Genomic DNA, 22,848 nt, shown 5'->3' with positions numbered 1-22,848 from the left:
CTGTGCCTCTGACTCTGCAGGCTTCAGGAACACCGTGGAATGGGGACTTCTCTCCCCCATCACTATGAATCCTTTTCCTGGGCTGTCTTTCTCTGTTAGAACATAAGCTCCAAGAGGGCAGGGCTTCTCCATCTATTTGCACTGGAATCCCCAGCACTTAGAACAGGGCCTGGTGCACAGGAAGGATTAAGATATGCTTGTTGCCTTGCCTGGCCTCCAGTCCAGAGCTGCCTTCATGAGCATGGAAAGGAACAATTGTAATAGACAATCTGCCCAGCTTCTGCCCCCACATCCCCTGGGCTCCTGCTGCTCAGGCCTCCCAGGGGATTACAGAGGAAGGAAGCCAGACACATCCTCTCTGTGGGGCTCCCTTCCCCCATGGTAAAATGAGGGTGGTTGGACCAGGGCATCTCTAGGCTCCCTTCCAGCTGTGGCTTTCACTGATCCAGCCCAAAACGGTCTGTTTTCATCTCTGATTCTAGGCAGATTCTCCAAACATTGAGGCCCTTTGGGAAGCAAAGTTAGGGGTTGTGGAAAATATTATACTATTTTATATCATTTTTAATTTCAACTAGACCCAGAGCCTGAATTAATGAGTAACTGGATGAAGATCCAGGACCTGGGCTTCTTTGTTCTCTCTAAAAGTTTGCTCAGGAAATACCCTTACCTCTGTCAACAAGGCCAGATCATTAAAGGACATTACCCTAACCCCAAGAGAGATTACCCTGCTTAATATTCTACAGATATATACTATGTTATGGAATGTAATGAGACACAGAGATGCTGGACTGTAGTTTCAACTGACTTTTGTCGACATTCTTTACAACCCTATTCATTAAGGGAAATCCTCTTCTTGTATCATGGTTAAATATACATGGGGGTCATAAAAAATGAGGTAATACAGGCTTGCTAGGTCTGCTAAAATAATGTATATAAGTTTTCTCATTCCTTTGTTCAGGCAACCAGAGCTTATGCTTTGACTCCTTGTACGTACAAATAAGCTAGCTTAGCTATGCTTTAAGGGAAAATAATAAACAACATGGATTTTTCTATCACCTAGCTCTGTTGTTTGCTTCAACCAAATTTTCAGGTTTAACCGTTATGGTGCCGTGACTTTCAGATGGAAATGATGGAAACGGGACAATTCAGCCCAACCTTGCCAATGCTTTTGGGCGCCATAGCATTAATTTTTCCTGGAATTTTGGCCTTGACAAGGTGGGGGTAAGTTGTCTCCATTCCCAGCTTCCAAAAAGACTCCCACAAAATGGGTTGAAGTCTGAAAATTCCCTTTAAGCTAGCTCTGGGGGCAAGGGTCAAATCTGTGGTCAAACACGCATAGATCCCCTGGAAAAACTGATTGATCTAGAAAATTAGCTATGGATCAGTCAAAAACTAGAATTAGAAGTCCAACCATTCCTCCACTTTCTTCCTTCCTTCCCTTGGAGGCTCTGGTCCTGGGGAGAAAAACTGCATTTTGCTTTTTCCCTCCCCCTCTGCCTCCCAGGAAAGGCTCTGATCCGGAGGTAACTCTGTTCTGCTTCCTCCATCTCCCCTTTCCCCCTTCCTAAGGGATAAGATATGGAGAGTCAGAAAAATCAGGAACGCCAAGGCTTCCCCAAAGACCATAGGGGTGCTAATAGCCAACTCATGAAAGCTTCTAATTCTCTGTTGTTTAAACTCTGAGCTCAGTCTGTATTTGTTCTGTATTTGTTTTGTTAATTGTCTGTTAATTGTCTGTGTGAGAACATGTGCTCTATGTCTATACTGTGTAAAATCTGAAACAGAGGTAGCCAGAGAATTCTAAGGCTGCAGTTAGGGAAACAGAGACTCTTTTTTCTTTTTCAATGTCTGGTCTGGCCAACCGGACTTAAAGAAAAAAAATAGAGCTGAAACATTTTAGCAGATTCTGGGATTTAATCATTAAAAAGTTTGGAAACTTATTAGTTGGAATTTTGGGAGAGAACTCCTGAGACTGTAAAATCCCTCCAGGAGCTCACTCTTGCTAAAACACCCTCCCAATGCTGATCACTTAGGTGAAGTTTACTTGAGTTAAAATCATTGAGATCTTTCACCATTGTCTTGTCTCTGAGCTGCAGAGCTGCAGTAAAAGTCAAAGCAGCTAAAACAAACTCCTTTCCTCCCAAATGAGGTTAGGAGAAGATAATGCAGGAGAACTGTAGGGAAAACCTAAATCACCCTTCCCCACCTGGCAAAAGGAGGAGAAGGACAGAAATTCACAGACTGACAGTATCATGACAGTCCTGTGCCCCCTGGATACCTTTGTAGCCCATCCTTTTTGGCAAAGTTTGGAATTGTCACCCAGGTCCTATGCATTCTGCCCACTCTGTCCTAGCAGCTGCAAACTGCCCTAGGCTCAGTAACTTCTGCAGTTGTGGGGGAAGGGTAAGGTAGATGAATTTGGACTTTCTGCCTCCCAGAATTATCACCACTGGGATACTAGCTTCTGCTCTAGGTAACTTTACACTTCCGTGTTCCAGTTGCAAAACTGTATTTTAATCTCTGTTTCACCTGTTTCCTGATTTGTAAAGGGAAAATAATAATGATGGTTGTTATGGGATCAAAATGATAATGATTGTAAAATGCTTAACATAAAGTCTGGTATATGATAGATACAACATTATTATTATCTCTTTCTGATTTAATGTAATTGTTAACTTTTGAAGTGGTTTTTAAATACCAAAAGTAATAAGCTGAATAATTTCTATATGTGGAAATCTGGAAATGCAATAGATGTCATCTGAAAATTATTGTTTCTGTATTTCTAAACTTGCATTGTGTTCCCAAAAAATTCTCTTAGATTGTGAAATTTGAGAAGACCATTGTGTGGTAAGAAATGATATCATAGCAATTTTAAGCTGATTTTGATATATGTGAATTGGGTTTTCAAAGGGATGTGATAAAATTTGGAACTGTTATATGTGGTTATAACAAGTAAATAATTAACAATACTGATATTTAACCATAAGAACAGACTTTCTGTGTGAAAAAAGTTTTCTATTATGAGAATATATCTGGTGATTTAAGGTTATAGTTCCAAATAATGATGAGATGAAAGACATTTAGAAATCTCTTGGATTGCATGGAGATTTAGAAATGTGTTCACCTAAATTGATAAATGGGTTGTATCGAGTTTTAAAATGCATAATTATGTTTAGGGCACTGTTACATTTCTAAATTGTGTAATTTGACAAACAGATGTATCAGCAATATTGAAAAATGTGGCAATCTTTTACAATGCTAAGAGTATTGGGCCTTAGAAATTAAAATGTTACCACTAGTGATTAAAATAATTCCTCTTGTAATTGAGAAGTTTTTAGATTAAGAATTGTAGTTAATTAAGAAATTGAGGTTATTAACTGAAACAAGAACTTTTGAAACCATCTAGTCATGAATTCTTATCAATCTTGTATGGTTTTCTGTGTAGAGGAATTCTTATGGAGAAAAGCTTTTTAAAGTCCTGGTAAACCTTATTATTGTGATAAGGTAAATTTAATTGGCTACGTAATTATAGAAACTAAGTGTCCTCCCCATTACAACACTTTTTGACTAAGGAACTTTGTAATATCTAGAAATTTTGTGCAATATTTGAGAATGAGGACATTTGGCACCAACTTAGTTAATTAATTCCAGCATTTAAGGGTTAATTTGCTTTAAGGAAAAAGAAGGAGATGTCTATCATTTTAAAACCTTCTAAATAATTGTCTTCAGGAAAGTTTAGTGAGCATTCCTTTTAACATCAGAATAAAAAATTTTAAACTGTTTTTAAGAAAGGAAAATAATTCTAGAAATGTTTTGGAAAATGTGTTTGTGATTTTAAGCAAAAGTTAGAGCTTATCAATGTGTATAAGATTTGATTCCTGAAGTGTCCTTTTCCTCAACATGTGAGGTTGGTCATTAATCTCTTTGCTTTGTTTAAGCTGGAATGGATTCCAGTACAGACAGTTATGTCAGTAAAAAGTATTAATTTATGAGCTATCTTGTGTTATGGTTGAAACATGAAGGAAGACTGAATAATGGGATGAGAGATTTGGAAAGGTAAATAAAGGTTTGATTGGAAATACAAAAGGCAGATAAGAAGGTTTGGGAACAAATGGGAGTTAGCTAAGCCTCTCCTGTCCCAAAGGAATACTAGTTTCAAATGGTTTAAATAAGTTGAGAAAGAGTGTGAGAAAGTATTTTAAAAGACAGAAAAGATATGTAGCTTGATTTGATAATTATTAGCTCAATGAAATTTGGGACAGTCCTATCTGAAGGATATTTATTTGCTATTTAAGATTTTATGGGACTATAATTTAATATTGTTTTAAGCTCTGATTACAGGGATAGGTCACATGAAGCCAGTAGTGGAATGGCAGGCATTACAGACTGAGAATTTGTAAAAGTGGATATCTGTGCCTGGGAAAAAGTCTTGAAGACTACCTTGGACACAACCTAGGTAGGATCTTCCTGACTCTATTTCCCAATTCTGCTATTTCCTTTCTGAAAAGGAAAATCCCTACCTGATTACTCTTAAGCCCTGCTTTCAGCACCTGGTGACTATAAGATTGGCTATCAGATATGACTCGTGCCTGGAATCAAACAGAGCTAAGGAAGTTCTTTCCTTTTGTTAAGATGTATGAAACTGTCCCTCTTTCCTTTCATAGCAAATTTATATTATCAAGAAGTTTTGTAAGCACAATGCTAAATCTATTAGGTAATAGATGGATATTGGAATATCTCTGAGTTATTATAATAGGATGCAGGAATGAATAGCTTACAATTTTAACCTATGTTCATGACCAAATAAAGATTAGAAGGATATAGAGATAACATCCTCCAAAAGGAGGAAATGATTAGACAAAGTAATAAGACAAAGACGTAATGTGATAAATGTCTAATAAAAAAGAAAGGGATAGCAAATTTTGAGGAAAAGGCAATAGGATCAGATTGATTCCTCTAAGAATTATATACAGATGTGTATGACTGGCTCCAAAATTTATCAGTCATGGAAATTCAAGCTAATAAGTGTGTTTTGGTAATAAGATCTTAATTTTGGATTTTTGCACAAGGAAATTGTATAAGATATTGTTACAAGTGAAATTGTATCTCCTTTATTAAGGTATCTGTCTGATGATTTTAAAAGGAAGATGAATTCAATTTATGGTTGGAATATTTTATATTTTAAAGGATTCTTATACCAGGTACAAAATTTAGGTAAGGTTAGAAACAGTAGATGATATATGAACTGAAATACTTTGAAGTTTAAAAAAGGACAGCCAAATTTAAGTGATTGTACTAAGCTATATTAAGTAAGAATTGCCTTGGAATTTCTAGATCTGAACCAGAGAAGCAGACCTCTCTTTTACTATCTAGGGACCAGATAGTGCTGCTTTAAACGGACATTGGAAATATGTAACTGGGATTTAAAGCTACTTTGTATAAAAATTGTACAATTAATTGCTGGAATTAAATCAGAAACATTTTAAGCTTTGTTAAGAATGGTTGTGGATTATTTTGTAAATGCCTTGAAAGAGACATGGCATAACTGAAGTTTAATGTTAGTCAACATTGTTAATAATGATTGCATTACTTTGTATGGTTCATGTTTAAGTTTCCTTGGTTATCTAATGTGTAAATGTAAAACATGTGACATGCAATTTTCCCCCTCTATTGTGAACCAAGTGGTTTGGTCTGTACCTAATGTAATTGTGCAGTTTTGTGAATTGTGAGAAAAAACTTTATTGTAATTTTATTGTAATTGTTTAAACTCAGCCCTGTGTGGCTGGGATACAGAACCATTTATTGTACTGTTTGAACTTAGCCCTGCATGGCTAGGACCTATGTTGTGCTGTTTTCCTCTCAATTATCAAATCATATGTGTTCTGGGAGCTTCTGTCAGATCTGACTACTTCTACAGCTGCCAACTTTTGGACTGCCCCTGCTCCCGAATGGATTTCTGAGCCCATAGGGGACCTTGCCCTCCAGTTTCAAAGAGCCTGAAGGGGACAGCATCAGACGCAGGCAAGAGGTGCCCAGAAGTAGAATTTCCAAATAACCACAGAGGTCACTGCTTCCCCAAGCTTGTGACCTTCCTGAATGCAGAAGAACCTGTGGGGATGACTTTGGCCTTTTTGGTTATGTCCTTCTCTGTACTCACAGCTCTCATTCTGTGGGTCTTTGTAAAGTTCCAAGACACCCCCATAGTCAAAGCCAATAACCAGACTCTCAGTTATATTCTACTCATCTCCCCTACTTTCTGCTTCCTATGCTCTTTGCTCTTCACAGGGCAGCCTACAACTGCCACATGTCTCCTCCAACAAACAATGTTTGCAGTTGTGTTCACAGTGGCTGTTTCCTCCATTTTGGCAAAACCCATCAGAGTGGTTCTGGCTTTCAGGGTTATAAGGCCAGGGAGTAGGATTCAGATGTTCAGACAGCCTAGAGTATCCAACTATGTTGTTCTCATCTGCTCAGGGATTCAAGTGATTTTTTGTGCTATCTTGTTGGGAACCTATCCTCCCTTTCCAGAGGCAGACACACACTCTGAATTTGGCCACATAATCCTTAGATGTAATGAGGGTTCTGCCTTTGCATTTTGCTGTGTTCTGGACTACATGGGCTTTCTGGCCCTGGGAAGCTTAACTGTAGCTTTCTTAGCCAGGAACTTTCCTGATACCTTCAATGAAGCCAAATTCATCACTTTCAGCATGCTGGTGTTTTGTAGTGTCTGGGCCTCCTTTCTCCCCATTTATCAGAGTACCAAATGGAAGGCCATGGTGATTGTGGAAATCTTCTCCATCTTGGCCTCTAGTGCTGGGTTACTGGGTTGCGTTTTTATTCCCAAATGTTATGTTATCCTCCTAAATCCAGCCCAAAATACCCAGAAACAGATCGAGAATCACCATGATTCCAGAGGCAAGATTATTTCCTGGAGCACAGTCTAAGACTTCCAGTTCTGGGAATAACAGGCTTGAAGAATAACCCACATTTTCCTGGCATACCCATATTTGTCCATTTTTGTGATACTTGGACCCTAATTAGTATATGTGTGTCATTCTTTCAGGCTTCTTTGTCTAATTCCACTCACATAGATGTGCTGGATCCCCAGAGGGCAACAACTACGGCAGTTGTGAGGATGTTGCTACTAATTTCAGTAGACAGTATTAGCAATGACATAGATAAAATTTGGAAATCCAGATTTTCAGAATATTTGAAATTGTTAGTGCCATCCCTTGGACAATGGGGGAATGGGAGAGCAAGAGTTATGATGGAGAAAAAAATAGGGTTATCAAGAAACTCTTCCGTCTTCCACACCCAGTGTCAATCAACATTAATCATTCCTTCAACACTTGACTCAACCACAACTCTTAGAATTTCAGTGTGTTATCCATAGCAATAGAGGGTAGTTTACCCAATCTCAATGTAACTTCTTTAGGGGTCATCTGCTTTCAACCAATGACCCAAAGATCCAGTGATCCTTTAAAAATTGATTGACATCATTCATGATATTTTGCATTTGATTGATTAATTTATTCAGCCAAATGTGTTAACTTTTGAAAATTAATGTGCGACTGGGTCAAACCCCTCATTCTCCAACATTTACATGAATCTCAACTGATCATTCCCCTTTAACTTCTGAAATATTGTTACATAGGCTCTACTTTCTTTAATCGTCCTTGCCTAATGTTGACAAAGTTGGTATTTTTATTCTCATTTTGTTCTTACTGTTCCACCCAATGAAACCATAATTGAATTATTTATATTCTATTGATATTGTACCTTTGGGAATATACCTTTTGACTTACAAATGAATGAATGAAAATACATTAAGTGTATAATATATGCTAGATACTGCCCTTAATGTTAAGGATACACATACAAAAAATCAATATAGTCCCTGCCCATAAAGAAATTAGATTCTAACCAAGAAAATCTACAAATATGGGATAAGGTAGGCTTAGTGTGTGTGTGTGGGGTGGGGTGGGTTGATTTGTGAAGACCCAAGGGCAGTGAGTGATAACATTGAACTATTTGTGGTCTCATTCTTCTTTTGAATGTGGTTGTTTGTCATTAAGTTTGGAAGAATGCCAATGCATCAGATAATGATAGATATCATGACTCATTCATTAATTGACTCATCTGTAAATTTTAAATTAGACATAATTTAGCTACATAAATTTGTCAGCTTCACCTCTATTCCTGAGTCAGCAAAGCCCAAAGGCAAGACAAAAGTCAAGGTGAATGGCAGTTTCCTGAGATTTAGTAAATGATATGGGTGTCTTGAATGTCTGGCCAAGCTCTAAGTGCTCCACCACACCTGATTCAGATGCTTTCACGGCAATTGGAACATTTTGTTCATGTTTATCCATTACACAGGGGTAAGTCTTTACATGCTTGAGGTAGACATGCCCCCCCCCCCAACTCACCAATGAGTTTGAAATCCTTTGGTTACTCAACCTGGTTTAGTCAGTGTGCAAATAGAGTTTACCAGGTCATTGCACATCCTATAGCCACAGGTTAGAGCTGAGTGTGAGGTAGATGCCAAAGGTGATGAGTAGCCCTCTAAAGGGTGCAGCAGGCTCTCGCACCAGAACCCTCCTTGAATACCCCATACACTTTGATGTGGAATGGCAATGTAAATATGATTACTGTTCCCAGAGCTAAAGCTGGGAAGGAATGGGTGTGGTTTTGGAGGAAGCATAAATATGGCTATGGTTACAATGCACTATGTCTCTGAGCTAAATTTGGACAGCTCCCAATAATCAGGAGCTATGTACTCCAGCATGGAAGATGGGTGTTTGAGTTCAAGGCAGAGCATAGAACAAGAAGTCAGAACAACAATTTTGCCACAGATTAGTGAGATGATTCTGTCTCTGGACTAGATACACTTTTTAAGCCAATACTTTCACCAAGAACTCATCCTATCTGACTTGGATTATGGAAACATCCTTCTTCTGGGCTCACTAGTACACTTGCAAGATAACTTCAAGATTCATTCTCCTTTAACAAACTTTATCACCTCTTCTCTTGCTAAGGAATTTGAACAACTTCCTATTGCCCTTTCTTCTTGATTCCAAATTTTCAACATATTTTTTTCTCAACTTGGTAGCACTGAAATAGGCATGCTTTCAGTAGCTAAATAGATTCAGAATCATAATGGATTTAAGAGAATTATAGAAACTGAATCAAGAAAATTTGGTTCAGGATCCAGAATTGAAGGAGTCTGGGATAAGAGATGAATAAGAAGCTTCATATCTGTTCAGCATTGATACTATTTTCAAGATGAGAGTCAGAAAGCAGAGAATGTGATTAACACTGAATAATGCAAAAAATAAAAAGAATGATTTTTAACAGAGGAGATATAATTGGTTCTAGTGTGCAATAAGACAAACTATTTAGACCACAGGTAAAAATCAAAATTATATAAAAAGAAAAGAAAAAAGTAAGATGACAAAACTCTTATTTTGGGACCTTCTCTTTAGTCTAACAAAGGAGTATGATCCTTTAGCCTGACCAAGGATCTCCTGTGACCTCCTCTATCTCCATTCAGAGACCCTCTTTCTCTTATTCTCCTAATCCCTCTCATCTCAGATTATTTTCCCAAATACAGGTGTTTAAAAAAAACTGAAAAAAAGATGTAGGGAAACTTGAATTATGTTCTTATGGCAGAAATTTATTAACCGTGTAATCTCAATCACTATTTGCCTCAGTCAGGGTTGTTTTGATAATCAAAACTATCTAATGATTACAAAGTACTTAAAACAGTGACTGCCATATGCTAATTACAATATTATTATCATTTCTTTATTTGAATGAAATTGTTATAAATCCAAAGTGGATTCAAAAATGACAAAAGTAATAAGATAAATGATTTTAATATGGGATGATTTGGAAATGCAATTAACTGAATTGATGTCATCTGGAGTTTTGTTTCATGTTTTAAATCCATGTGTTATTATTGCATTTCTAAATTCTCTTATATTGTATACATTTGGGAGACTATTGAAACAAAAATGCTGTTAGACAAAACTTTCCTTTTAATCAGGATACTGTTAGATGAATTGGGCTTTTAAAAGGGATGTGCTAAAAATAGATATTTGAAAACTGCTAACTAAAAGTAATAATAATGAAAATAATAAGTAGATTAAAATAGAAAATTTTCATTTGAAATATTTCTAGGTATGAAAATATATATGATTGTTTAAAGATGTAGCTTGAACTTACAACTACCAGGTATTTACTGTTGGTCTGAAACCTCAGAATGTGGGTAGTTTTAATTTATAAGTAAAATTTATAAGTAAAAATGAAAAGTTAAGTGTTAGAGAAATATCAGGAAAAATATTCAAGCCCTAAGTTGTGGTTAGTGAAATGTTGCTTTTTTAAGCAAAAACTTTTGAGACTGTAATTTGCTGTTGTTTTGAACTTTGATTACAAGAATAGTTGTCTGAATTGTGATAAATTCAAGATATACACTGTAGTCTGGGAACTGCAAAAAGTGGAATTCTATGCCTGGGGAAAGTTTTGAGGTTAACCTTGATATGGTGTAAGGCAGGACTGCACAGCATCTAACCCAAGGTCTGTTTGCAGCCTTCCAAAATGTTGAAAGAAAACAGCGTATATATGTATTGGTAATTAAAGTGAGACTTTTTTATTGTTTTAGAATGATAAATTAATTAAGTCTTTTTGATTGAGTCTTACTAGGTGCCAGACCCCAGGCCCATACCCTTTTACTACTAGGTGCAAAGCCCCAGGCTGGTTAGCAAACTAGTTCACTAGTTTGAAAGAGGCAGGAAGCCCCCAGGTCCGTAAAGGGAGCTGCTAAGACCAGAGCCAATAGTAGGTACTAAGTTCTGGTCACTCAGATGACATTTGATGAAGTCTAAAGACTCTATAAAAAGAGAGAACAGAGTTGTTTGCTTGGGGCTCTGAGCCACTGGAGGAGTGGCGAGTGACTCTGGACCAGCCTTTGTTAAGATCTCCCCAGATTGTGAACCCAGATGTTGATGCTTTTTGGTAATTATAAATTGTGATCTGCTCTGTTTATATTGTATATGTTTGTAATTTGTTTGTATTTGCTCTGAAGTTCAGGTTGCTGGCTTTTCCACCTGAACTAAGTGAGTTAATATGTATATGTTGGATTAAAGTAAAATCGTTAACCCCTTAACATTGCTTTCTTTAGTAAAGCAGATCAAAATAACCTGTGCTGGAAGCATTCTTGTTGTTGGGCTTGTGTTGGTCTTTCACCCCCACAACAGCTGCTAACTGAATTGTTGCAACAATATCCATAATAAAATGTCCAGTTATTAACCATGTTGAAATGGAATAGATATTACACACACACCTGGACCCCTAACCTTAAATATACTTTAAACAATGAGGACATTTTGAAGGTAACTTTTTTTGTATTTTACTTGCATTTCAGAGTATGTAGATTTATTTCAAGGACCTAACCTAACACTTGAATATATGTTCTAGTACTAGTAGCACTAGTACGAGAACTGGAAACAGGAAGAACTAGTGACAGACAGATGACAATTTAGTTTTTTAGGGTATAGAAAGGACTATAACTTCAGATTGAATAACTTAGGTCTTATACACTTTCATCATATTATAGTAACTTAGATGCATTCTAGCAATTGTCTAAAAGGTAATAGAATAAATATGTTCATCTCTTCTACTGACCACCTTCCATGATTACAGAAATGTAAAATGAGAGACATAGATATAGTGAGAGGAGGGAGCTTCCCTAGCTCTGTGTTAATTTCAGGCAAAAGTCATATAGGCAGCCAACTGTATGGACAGTATGTCACATCCAGACTCAGAACAAACCAGGAGGGAAAATTTTTTCTTGTATGGGAAACCAAGTAAGGAGGATTCTACCTTAGACTTCTCAAAGTCAGTCCCTGCCCCCAAGTTATTCCCCAGGGACACATTAAACAGATGTCACTCTGTAGTAACAATTTTGCTAGCAGCTGCTGTAGAGGTGTAAGACCCAGCAATACCAGCAACAAAAGCTGCTGCCAGCATAGGTTCTTTGATCTGCTTTACTAAAGAAGGCAACTTTAAGGGGTTAACAATCTCACTTTAATTAAAAATACAAATAACTTTCACTTAGTTCAAGAGGAAAAGCCAGCACCATGAACTTCAAAACAAATACAAACAAGTTACAGAGACAATATAAACAGACCAAATCACAATTCATAGTTACCAAAGAACGAATGTGTCTGGGTTAGCAAAGCCAGTGCGGGGAGGCAGTTACAACGGTTTGCCTAGAGTGCTAAGCCACTCTTCCAGTGACCCCAAACCAAACATCTGGGTTTCTTCAAAGCTGGGGGGCTCTTAATAATGGCTGCCCAGAGTCTCCACACATACACAATACATACTCTCATTGGGGTGTTGGCATTATAGAATATTGGCTCAATGACAATTCCAGTGATAGTACTTGAAATCGAACTCAGAATAATAAAAATTATGGTCCCACCAGATTCAACCTTAAATAGCAAAGTTTCACTGATCATAGCTTAGGACTGTATTCAGTTATTGTTACTCTCAAGTTCATGCTTTATAAATATTGTATAAATAAAACAAAGTCCCTAAGACTGGAGTCTGTTAATACTAGCTTGGTTCAAGATCTAGGTTTCATTCCAAGTTGTACTTGGAATGAAAGTACATTCATTGCATTCCAAGTACAACTTCATAATTTCACAATCACAAGTCATCCTATAAATTGCTAATATACTATAACTTTTGTCAAGAAATGTTAGTCATACAAGAAGGGATCTTATTTTCTCAATAACCACATTCCAGAGTTTTATAACATAAGGGGAAGCCCCTGTAGTAACACAGTAACTCTAGGCAGAACAGTAAGTAATGGGCTGGTTGGAGGGTTGAAAGGGTTGGATCAAACACCTGAGGCCACCTTTTTCCTTTGTTATTAAAATAAAAAAAGATTTACTATAGTCTGAATATTAGTGCAGCAAGACTCCAGAACTAAGTGAATGATATATGCATATTTAATTGAAGTAAGATTGCTAACCCCATAAGCTGTTGTCCTTAGAAAAGCAGATCAAAGAACCTGTGCTGGCAGCAGCTTTTGTTGCTGGTATTGCTGGATCTTACATCCCTACAGCAGCTGCTATCAACATTGTTGTTACAGATGACTAATTTTGATAGACTTGGCTCTTCTCAGCAACACAAGATTCTCAGACAGCTCCAAAAGACTCATGATGGAAAAAAAACTATCTATATCCAGTGAAAGAATTACGGAATCTGAATGCAGATTAAGGAAAACTATTCATTCTCCTTTTCCACCTTTTTTTTTGGTTTTGTTTCTTCTTTTTCATGATTCATTCCATTGATTATAATTCTCCTTTACATATTATGTAAATAAGTTTGATGCAAAGGCATATGCAGAACCTGTATTGGACTATGTATTGTCTTTGGGGGCAGCGGGAAGGAGAAGTAGGGTGGGAGAGAAAACTTGGAATTCTAAAACTTGTGGAACTGAGAGTTGTAAACTAAAAATAAAAAAAATAAAGACATGTGATAGCATTCCCAGATCTCTATAAGCTTTTCCCTATTTCCTTTCAATTACCCAAAAAAACCTAATCAAGTCCTTGTTCCAACCTTCTTATTTACCTTGAGGGTAAGAGGTAGGGGAGAATCTCCAAGTGAGCAGTTTTGTGTTCTCCTATTCCCTGCTTTGGAGTCAGGGAATTTCCAACTGCCAATCATATTACTCTACCTCAATATCACAATGAAAAAGCTTATATAGTTTCCCACATCCTTCTTACGTCTATGAGACCAAAAACAATCTTTATTTTCAACATGCTTAAACTATAGACCTTTCTTCTTTTCTTTAAAATATCCTTCCAGTGGCCTGTGATGCTGTGAGATGACTTGAAAATTCCTTGGACAGCAAGGAAATCAAATAAATTAATACTGGAAGAAATGAGACTATTCACTTTTTGTGTCAGTTTTAAATATATTTGCTTTCTGTCTTCTCTGTTGAGAAGAGAGAGCAAGGGGAGTCATGCAGATGTCATGAGTTAGACTACTCACTTTCAGGTCTAATACTGAAGCTGCAGCTTAAATACTTTTGCCACATAATGAGAAGGTGGGACTCATTGGAAAAAGATCCTGGTTTTCAGGAAGATTGAAGGCAAAAGGAAAAGGTTAAAGTAGAGGATGAGATGGAGAGATAATATCATGGAAACAAGAACCATGAACTTGTATAGACTTTGAGAAAGACTGGAGGATAGAGGCCTGACATACTATGGTCCATGAGGTCACAAAGAATCAGATGACTGAACAATGGAACAGCAACAAATGAGAGATGATGTTTAATTCATAGTGTTTAATCTCCCACTCCTCCGTTGTCCAAGGGATAACACTGAGAACTTCAAAAATTCTAAAAGTCTGGATTTCCTAGATTTTACCCAACAAATTGGTAAGTAGTGTCCACCAAAATTAATAGTAACATACTCAAAATAGCAGTAGTGATTGGGCTCTGGGGAACCAGCCAACCTATGTGTTAATGGGATTTTCACTGAGCCAGTTTTTAACATGATAATGCTTGGAGGCAAACAAAGTAGGCCTAGAGATTGAAGTGCCAATAATCAAGTAGTTTAATTAATCAGTTTCAGAGTGAGGAATGTTCTCATAGCTGAGGTAAAAGCACAGGTTATATACTTAAATCACAGGTGAGGAAGGGGAGTGTGTTACAAACAATCATTCAGTTGTTTCCCACTAAAAACCCACCAATCCCACAATACAAAAATTCTGGAGTCAAGTCTTTGGGGGCTGTGACCATCTCCTCTAGAGCACAGAACCACAGTTTTGTGATGGGAACAGTTGTAGAATCTCTTATTCACTTCACTTAAGGTCCAGTGATTGTGAGCATTCTCATACTCTGATTAATCAGTTCAAGCTGCATTGTGAACTCTGACTCCCAAGCCAGAGAAGCAGCTCTTGAGAAAATGAAATTATTAGTATATTCATTACACATATCATATCCATTAATATAAAAATCCTAATTGCACATATGAGTGGATTTTGACAAAGTAGACAGACAGATTGCCATACATATACTAATTGGGACTCAAACCTCATAAAAATGACAAATATGACCGTCAGACGGACGTGAGTTATCCTTCAAGAGTATTATTCCCAAAATGAGAATTATAAGGCTGGGCTTCAGAAAAAATATTGCCTCTGGAATCCTGATGATTCTTTATCTGTTCCTGGGTATTTCTGTCTGGCTTCAGGAGGATCACATAACATTTGGGAATAAAAATGCAACCCAGTAACCCAGCACTGGAGGCCAAGATGGAGAAGATCTCCACAATCACCATGGCCTTCCCTTTGGTACTCTGATATGTGGGGAGAAAAGAGGCCCAGACACTACAAAACACCAGCATGCTGAAAGTGATGAACTTGGCTTCATTGAAGGTATCAGGCAAGTGCCTAGCCAAGAAAGCTACACTAAAGCTTCCCAGGGCCAGAAAGCCCATGTAGCCCAGGACACAGTAAAATGCAAAGACAGAACCCTCATTACATCTAAGGATTATGTGGCCAGATTCAGAGTGTGTGTCTGCCTCTGGAAAGGGAGGAGAAGTTCCCAACCAGATGGCACAGAAAATAACTTGAATACCAGAGCAGATGAGAACAACATAGTTGGACATTCTAGGGTGTATGAATATCCGGATCCTGCTCCCTGGCCTTATAATCCTGAAAGCCAAAACCACTAAGATGGTTTTGGCCAAAATAGAGGAAACAGCCACTGTGAACACAATTGCAAACACTGTTTGCTGTAGGAGACAGGTGGCAATGGTAGGCTGGCCTATGAAGAGCAAGGAGGATAGGAAGCAGAAAGTAAGGGAGATGAGGAGGGCATAGCTGAGAGTCTGGTTATTGGCTTTGACTATGGGAGTGTCTTGAAACTTCACAAAGATGCCCAGAACCAGAGCTGTGAGTAAAGAGAAGAAAACAGCTACAGAGGCCAAAGTCATCCCCAAAGGATCTTTCACATTCAGGCAGGTCACAGGCTTGAGCAGGCAGCCGTCTCTCTGCTTATTTGGATATTCATCTTCTGGGCATTTCATACACTGCTCTGCATCTGCAGGGGACAATCAAAGGCTCAATATTTAGATTCAAGGAATTATTCCCATGCCCAAATGTAGAAAAAATCATGATTGCTACAACAATTCTTTCTGCCTTCTCTTTCCTCTTTGCTAAGAGACAAGATTGGCACTAAGTTGCATGGCAGCCAAGACCAGACACACTCTCTTCATGTCCTTTATTAGTCCTTGGACATAAATCACATTGATTCTCTGTATTTCATTTACTTAACTGATGATACCTGTTCTTTTGAGTCTCTTCTCTCACTACAATAAAATAAGAAACTAGAGCCCTTTAGTATCAAATATAAAGTTCACTTCTGTGTCCATTTTGTTGTGCAGTAACAAGTCAAGCTGCAAATCACCTGCATTAATCTTTCCTCATTTTTCTCATCTCCCACTCCATACCATAATTTATTTGTATGTGTTTTGCACATATTTTGTAAGTGTCTCTTCTGTGTATCTTCATGTTGTCTCCTCCTTTGAAATGAAAGCTCCCTGAAATTTGGAATAATTTCTTTTTTACATTTATATCCCCACCATTTATCACCAAGACTGTTACACACTAAATCACTATTTTTTGTTGATTGATAAATATTTTAAATAACTGGCAGATTTCTCATACAGAAATCTTCTTTTATTTTGTAAGTGACTCTCTTTTTAATCCCCAGGAAATAATTGGCATTCCAGGATATACAGGGTGTCCATAAAGTCCATGTGCAATTTAAAATAGTTGTAACTTTGTGACTGTATGTGATGGAAAGAATCTATAACAAGGATTTGAAAGCTTGATGTATCTAGCTTATTTTTGTCTAAAAAAATAAACATAAAATTTCCAAAGAGAAAAATAAACTAGAAAAACACTTACTTTTTTATTGTTCTTGGTAATTTTCAACATGTCCACCATCATTACTTATACAAAGCGTAATACGATGCTGTAGTTCATGGAAAACATTTTCAAGCTGATTTTCAGTAATGCCAGCAATCATATCACATGTTTGGGTATGAAATTCCTATGTGATGCTTCTTTCTTGTACTGGGTTCTAAAACTTCTTTGGTCAGCAGTGGCAGATTTTAGTTCAGCCAACCAAAGAACACGGTTTACTTTATCTTCTAATGAAGCCACCATGGACTTTATGAACACCCTGTATTTTGAAACCCGTCTGCTGGTGATGACACAAATCCCTATAGAAATCCCGTAATTTTACTATTTACAGGATATAGTAATATATTTACATAGTATTTTACCGATTCTTTCCATCACATACAGTTACAAAGTTACAACTATTTTAAATTGCACGCAGACTTTATGAACACCCTATATTTGAATTCAAAGCCTTTTAATTTGATGATTTAACAACAATGTGGTTAGTAGGTACTGTGGCTGTGTAAGGCCAATAACAACAACACACAGAAGGGCTGCCAGCACAAGTTCTTTGATCTGCTTTTCTAAGGAAAGCAACTTTCAGGGGTTAACAATCTCACTTTAATCTAACATACATATACCATTCACTTAGTTCAGGGGGAAAAGCCAGAACCCTGAACTTCAGAGAGAATACAAACAGAAATTACAAACATACATGATATAAACAGAGCAAATAACACAAACCAGTCTATCTACAGCAATACATAGTTACCAGAGAAGCACCAACATCTGGGTTTCTTGAAAGCCAGGGGGCTTCAGTGGCTACCCAGAGTCTCCACACAAACACTCTTCCAATGAGTGAGAGCCCCAAACAAAATGCCAAGCTTTGAGCTTATATATACTTCTTAGGGCCAGAAGGCTTCATGCCTAATCAGAAAAAAGCTTTGCCCTGGGGCTTTGCACCTAGTAAGATTTAATCAAAGACACTTAATTACTTTAGCATTCAAAAAGAGAAAACAATAATAAAAATATCCCACCTTAATTACCTGTTGGGGTCCCTAAGATCTCGGACCCAAGGCCTTTGTCCAGCAAAGGCTTGGTCGTGCAAGTAATGAATGAGGTGGGAGGCAAGATGGTGAGCCACTCCGTTTATTCAAGCTAGCAGCAAAGCCTTTATAGCCTTAGTTATGTAGGCACTAGGGTCACCTTGATTCCTCCCCTTTCCTCCCCTTTCCTCCCCGTGTTCTCCCCATGATTCTCTCGCAATCAGGCAAGTCCAGACAAAGATCCGGAATTGCCACGTTGTCAACAAGAGCGAGACCCTTTCTCCTGTTGCCATCTTGTTCCACCCTTACTTCAGAGCCCTGAGTTTACCTCAACAGACCCTGGGCGCGGTGGCCCAACGAGGGCAGGGGTCAGCTCTAACTCGCACATTTACAACTCCCTCTTTTTGTTTTGCCATGAAGCAGGCAGGTCATGGAGGACCATAATGTCGCGCTTCACGCCAAGCAGGGAGCGGTGCATAAGGGAGAAGAGACAATGAAGGAGATAAGGAAGGAGACAAAGACCTAGAACCAGGAACAGAAGCCCTATGCCAAGCGGGATGAGCCATTGCTTCAGCCAATTCCGTGGGTCAGCTTGTTGAAAAAAGTCCAGAATGTGCTGCGCAGTCTTATCAGGGAGCAAATCATCACGTGATGCAATGTTAATGTCCTCTGCCAAGCTTATTAGTTGTTGGAGTTCAAGCGTGATGTTGTTCAAAACAGCACCCTTCAACTGCGCATGGATTGTGTCCCAGTTATGTTCGGTGGCATTATATTGTTTTGAGGTGAGGCAGAATGTGTTAAAATGATAGTCACATTGTAGTTTTTTTTTTAATTTAGTTTTCAGCATTGATTTTCACAAGAGTTTGAATTACATATTTTCTCCCCATTTCTACCCTCCCCCCCACTCCAAGATGGCATATATTCTGGTTGCCCTGTTCCCCAGTCAACCCTCCCTTCTGTCACTCCACTCCCCCCCATCCCCTTTTCCCTTCCTTTCTTGTAGGGCAAGATAAATTTCTACGCCCCATTGCCTGTGTATCTTATTTTATAGTTGCATGCAAAAACTTTTTTTTGTTTTGTTTTTGAACATCTGTTTTTAAAACTTTGGGTTCCAAATTCTCTTCCCTCTTCCCTTCCCACCCACCCTCCCTAAGAAGTCAAGCAATTCAACATAGGCCACATGCATATCATTATGTATAACCCTTCCACAATACTCATGTTGTGAAAGAGTAACTATATTTTCCTCCTTCCTAACCTGTCCCCCTTTATTGAATTTTCTCCCTTGGCCCTGAGTCCTTTCGAAAGTGTTTGTTTTTGATTGCCTCCACCCCCATCTGCCCTCCCTTCTGTCATCCCCCCTTTTAAATCTTCTTCCTCCTTTTTTCCTGTGGGGTAAGATACCCAAATGAGTATGTATGGTATTCCCTCCTCAGGTCAAATTTGATGAGAGCAAGATTCACTCATTTCTCCTCACTTGCCCCCTCGTCCCTCCCAACAGAACTGCTTTTTCTTGCCACTTTTATGTGAGATAATTTACCCCATTCTATCTCTCCCTATCTCCCTTTCTCAATATATTCCTCTCTAATCCCTTAATTTGATTTTATTTCTTTTAGATATCTTCCCTTCATCTTCAACTCACCCTGTGCCCTCTCTCTCTCTCTCTCTCTCTCTCTCTCTCTATGTATATATATATATATATATATATATATACACACACATACATAAATACATACATACACTCACATATACATACACACACACACACACACACACACACACACACACACACACACACACACATATATATGCATATTCCCTTCCGCTACCCTAATACTGAGGTCTCATGAATCATACACATCATCTTTCCATGGAGGAATGTAAACAATACAGTTCAACTTTAGTAAGTCCCTTGAAATTTTTTTTTCTTGTTCTTTTTCTTGATTAGCTTTTCATGCTTCTCTTGATTCTTGTGTTTGAAAGTCAAATTTTCTATTCAGTTCTGGTCTTTTCACTGAGAAAGCATGAAAGTCCTCTATTTTATTAAAAATCCATATTTTGCCTTGGAGCATGATACTCAGTTTTGCTGGGTAGGTGATTCTGGGTTCTAATCCTAGCTCCTTTGACCTCTGCAATATCATATTCCAAGCCCTTTGATCTCTTAATGTAGAAGCTGCCAGATCTTGGATTATTCTGATCGTGTTTCCACAATACTCAAATTGTTTCTTTCTGGCTGCTTGCAGTATTTTCTCCTTGATCTGGGAGCTCTGGAATTTGGCGACAATATTCCTAGGAGATTTCTTTTTGGGATCTATTTGAGGAGGCGATCGGTGGATTCTTTCAATTTCTATGTTGCCCTGTGGCTTTGGAATATCAGGGCAGTTCTCCTTGATAATTTCTTGAAAGATGATATCTAGGCTCTTTTTTTGATCATGGCTTTCAGGTAGTCCAATAATTTTAAAATTCTCTCTCCCGCATCTATTTTCCAGGTCAGTGGTTTTTCCAATGAGATATTTGACATTGTCTTCCGTTTTTTCATTCCTTTGGTTCTGTTTTTTAATATCTTGATTTCTGATAAAGTCACTAGCTTCCACTTGATCCAGTCTAATTTTTAAGGTGGTATTTTCTTCAGTGGTCTTTTGGTCCTCCCTTTCCATTTGACTAATTCTGCCTTTCAAAGCATTCTTCTCCTCATTGGCTTTTTGGAGCTCTTTTGCCATTTGAGTTAGTCTATTTTTTAAGGTATTGTTTTCCTCAGTATATTTTTCAGTTACTTTTTGGGTCTCCTTTAGCAAGTCATTGACTTGTTTTTCATGGTTTTCTCGCGTCCTTCTCATTTCTCTTCCCAATTTTTCCTCTACTTCTCTAACTTGCTTTTCCAAATCCTTTTTGAGCTCTTCCATGGCCTGAGACCAGTTTATGTTTTTCTTGGAGGCTTTTGTTGTAGGCTCTTTGACTTCGTTGACTTCTTCTGTTTGTATTTTTTGGTGTTCTTTGTCACCAAAGAAAGATTCCAGAGTCTGAGACTGAATCTGGTTGCGTTTTCGCTGCCTGGCCATAGTCCCAGCCAATTAATTTGACCCTTGAGTTTTTCAGTGGGGTATGACTGCATGTAGAGTTAAGAGAACTATGTTCCACACCTGGGGGCATGCACCAGCTCTGCCACACCAGCACTCCTCCTTCCCCAAGAACCCCCAAACCGGACTGGACTTAGATCTTCAGCAGGCTGTCACATTGTAGTTTAGCCTGTAATTCCAAATACTCCACCTCTGTGCCTAATACCCGCACTGCATTTTGTAAAGTTCTAACAGCTTGGTAAAATTCCTGATCTATCTGAGCCTGATGCTTGAACTCAAGGGAAACATTACACATGAGGCCATGTAGCTCGGTGGCTTCCCGAACCTCGTTTTGTGTGTTTGATACTGCCATTACTAGGGCCGTGGAACCAACAATGAGCTCCACCAGCAAGGTGATACCAAGCACAACACATGAGATGCACCATCTGGTGTGAATCAAGGCTGTTATCCAGTTGTCTAGGATGGAGAGTGTGCATGGTCAGCCGGGGTATGATACCATCCCTTCGGTCTTTACTACAGTCAGGGCATACCGGGGCCTGGTAATGATGAAGACACGTCCCTTAGTAAATTTTGGCCCCATGCATACATGTACCAAGCAGTTAGGGCAGGACAAATTGAATACCCCTGATATGTTGTGATGGGGAATGAGGGTGGAGTTGCCGGTGTGGTCCCACAGGAAGGCATGAGAAGTCCCTAGACACACACACCCAGTTAGGCTTACGTTGTTTGTGAACATCCCTGATAATGACTCCGGGAGTTGAAATGCCTGGACACTCGGACCCCCAAGAGCAAGGATTACCTGTGCCAGTTCTGTGGTAAACCAACCTTCTTTGGTGGTATATAAAGGGATCAGGTATCCTGCAAAAAAGCGGTCATTAGTAAATTGGGAGAGGTTATGGCAAGAAGTAAGGGTCTGATTGGTCTCATTCAAACTCACAACAGTCTTTTGGCACTGATGGGAGTGACAGTTTGTAAATGGCAGAAAGCCTGTATAATTATGCCAGAGCATGATATGGGGATTGTTCGTATGTGTGCAAAAAGGACGTGGCCGATGAATGCTTTCTAGGGGAGACATGTCTTCCCCTTGCAACGCCCAGCTCCACAGGTGGAAAAACTGCACATTATTCTCATCTTGCAATGTCTCCTGAATTTGAGTGATGTTAGCACACCATGGCACCATGTTGGGGACCTCTGTAAGGTTCCATGTGGAACCATTCCAGTTCCCATTTATGGCTTTTTGTAGGCATAAGGGGAAACTGGCAATCAAGCCTGTGAAGTTCATCTGAGGGGGCTCCTTTGTCTGATTCCCCTTATGTGTAAAGGGTTGTCCGAGCATGTGGGAAAGGTTCCCTTGTAGTACGGGGTGTGGGATGGGTTCACCCAAACCCATCACCCTCAACCAAGGGGGGTTGTTGATGAAGGCCCAATGGTGTCGATGGGCTGGTGACTGGGTCCCCTTGCTGAGACCCATCAGGGAAACTAGAAGGAGCAGGTGCAGAAGCATGATGCCGCAGGCGAAGACTAATCAGCCCCTGAAATAACCTCTGCTGCTTCCGTTCTTATCTTTGCCACCATCCCTGTGACTTTCACCCTGCCGTGGCCTGCTGTTGTCTCAAGCACACGGATCCTGTGGATGGGAACCCACACCTTGTCACCTTTACCTGTGGAAACACAAACATAGCCTCGACCCCAGACAGTTACGGTTCCTGGACCCACCCACTGTCCATCCATGCCCTTTCACATAG

The 22,848-nt window shown here is 38.8% G+C and overlaps 1 protein-coding gene across 1 annotated transcript in view; it reads right to left on the bottom strand.

Moving 5' to 3' along the window:
* Window positions 1-15,146: 15,146 nt before the first annotated feature.
* The window catches only part of LOC118846435 (vomeronasal type-2 receptor 26-like), a 68,849-nt gene continuing 61,147 nt past the window's right edge, over window positions 15,147-22,848 (bottom strand). The window contains exon 6 of the mRNA XM_036755012.1: window positions 15,147-16,117. Within this exon, the coding sequence (XP_036610907.1) occupies window positions 15,147-16,117 (971 nt within the window). The remainder of the gene's footprint in view (window positions 16,118-22,848) is intronic.

The sequence above is a fragment of the Trichosurus vulpecula genome, chromosome 1 (genome assembly GCF_011100635.1).
Source record: "Trichosurus vulpecula isolate mTriVul1 chromosome 1, mTriVul1.pri, whole genome shotgun sequence".
NCBI classification, from domain to species: Eukaryota; Metazoa; Chordata; class Mammalia; order Diprotodontia; family Phalangeridae; genus Trichosurus; species Trichosurus vulpecula.
The sequence above is the reverse complement of the archived record's forward strand: the minus strand, read 5'-3'. Positions and strand labels throughout refer to the sequence as shown.